General features: G+C 45.9%; 1 protein-coding gene across 1 annotated transcript; it reads right to left on the minus strand.

The window, feature by feature from the left end:
• Positions 1–356: 356 nt before the first annotated feature.
• On the minus strand, positions 357–1,346 carry LOC118075344 (olfactory receptor 1f45-like). The gene has a single exon (XM_035097255.2). The coding sequence runs from the start codon at positions 1,335–1,337 to the stop codon at positions 357–359; it is 981 nt and encodes a 326-aa protein (XP_034953146.2). The 5' UTR covers positions 1,338–1,346.
• Positions 1,347–1,900: the final 554 nt, after the last annotated feature.

Genomic DNA, 1,900 nt, shown 5'->3' on the forward strand with positions numbered 1-1,900 from the left:
GTTCAGTTTCTGCACATTGAGCTTTGAGGGATACAATGGAGATCTCTGCCATGACTTGCATAAAGGAAGGGGGAGTGAGAAAATGAGCAGAAAAGACTGGTAGATATATCACCCTCCATCTTACCCCGTGGTGTGCAGTCATTGGAATAGGGGGACTAGGCTAGTTCCCTAAATGTTTCCCTGGCACCTCCTTCCTAAATGCTAATGAAACAACCCCTGTGTTGCAGACCTGAGTCAAAACACCAAAATACAAAAAAGAAGAAGGAGGCAACACGTCAACCAATTCCAATGGGTGAAATGTATCTGTTTTTATCTTTATAAACTATATATCAACATCAACAACACATTCAATGCATTCATGAAAAAGACTCTGTGCCTTTCCCAGGCGCTTGCTTCCTCAGAAAATCTCTGATCCTGCTGAGAAGCCTCCGTGCAGCTGCCTTTATGTCCTGGTTCCTCAGGCTGTAGATGAAGGGGTTCAGCATGGGTGTGACCACTGCATACAAGAGAGAGATGACGGTGCCTTTCTGGGCTGCGTAAGCAGAGGGAGGCTGGAAATAGAGGGAGCTGATGGTGCCATAGAACAAGACCACTGCAGCCAAGTGGGAGCCACAGGTGGAGAAGGCTTTACGCTTCCTAGCGGTAGGTGGGACTCTCATGATAGCACAGAATATGTGGATGTAGGAGATGAAGATGAGAACAAAAGGCCCTAGGATATCCACAACACCCTCTGTCTGCACCAGGATTTTTATGAGCCCTGTGTCAGAGCAGGAGAGTTCCAAAAGAGGATAGACGTCACAGAAGAGGTAGGGGACCTCCCTAGAGCCACAGAAAGACAGGCGAGATACCAAAAGTGTGTAGAGCAAGGAGTGGAGAGCAGAAATGATCCAGGACCCAGATGCCAAAACGATGCAACACTTGTGGCTCATCACGGTGGTGTAATGTAAAGGGCGGCAGATGGCCACATAGCGGTCGTAAGCCATGCAGGCCAAGAGGAAATTATCCGTGTTGCCGAATGTCAAGAAAAAATACATCTGGATCAAGCAGCCATTGAAGGAGATGGTCTTGGTTTCGGACATCAAACTCATCAATATCTTGGGAACAGTGGTGGAAGCAAACATGGCATCTGCCAGCGAGAGGTAGCTGAGGAAGAAGTACATTGGGGTGCGACAGAGGTGGTCGTCAAAGCGGATCAGCAGGATTATCAAAAGGTTCCCTAGTAGTGTTAACAGGTAGATGAAGAGAAAAAGAAAGTAGAGGAGACTGTGATGTTCTGCTAGGGCAGAGATACCCAAAAGGACCATTTCAGAGATGCTTGTTTGGTTCATTCTGGCCATTTTACATCTGTAAAAGGGAATGAGAGACCAAGATAGAAGGATATCGTTTAACTGCTGCTGTGCAACTTTTGCAACTTATCCACACAACGAGAAGGGTTCGGTTGGGTCTTGCTTACCTGCAGCAGGTCACAGATTTCCCTTTGGAGAATGTGGCAGCTGAGCTCACAAAAGACACACACACAAACATCAAGACTACAACCTACTTCACATATCTGTGCAGCAACATGTGTGAGCCACTTTCCTGAGTTGGTCTTGCATTTATTGAGTTCATTGTCAGCAATTGGGTATAGTATATAAAGAGCAGCGTGTACCTCTCTCAATACTTTGGTGGATGGGTCATACTTATAGATTTAATGTAAGAGGGGTTTTTGTTTTTCTAATTAAAGCCAAGCAAAATATATTTTTTGTGTTTCTTCATTGTTTCCTGAATGTGTGGTCTCCCAGCATGCTTTCTGCAGCGCAATTAATCTGCTAAATACGCAACACATTTATGTCCAATGGTGTGTATGGGGGTGTTCCCCAGGAAGGCCATTGACCCGAGCGCACATTGGGGGAGCATGAAC

This window comes from Zootoca vivipara, chromosome 15, assembly GCF_965207765.1.
Source record: "Zootoca vivipara chromosome 15, rZooViv2.hap1.1, whole genome shotgun sequence".
NCBI classification, from domain to species: Eukaryota; Metazoa; Chordata; class Lepidosauria; order Squamata; family Lacertidae; genus Zootoca; species Zootoca vivipara.

Excerpts from the sequence above, each read along its gene's own strand:
- LOC118075344 (XM_035097255.2), bottom strand. The coding sequence starts at position 1,337 with ATGGCCAGAATGAACCAAACAAGCATCTCTGAAATGGTCCTTTTGGGT.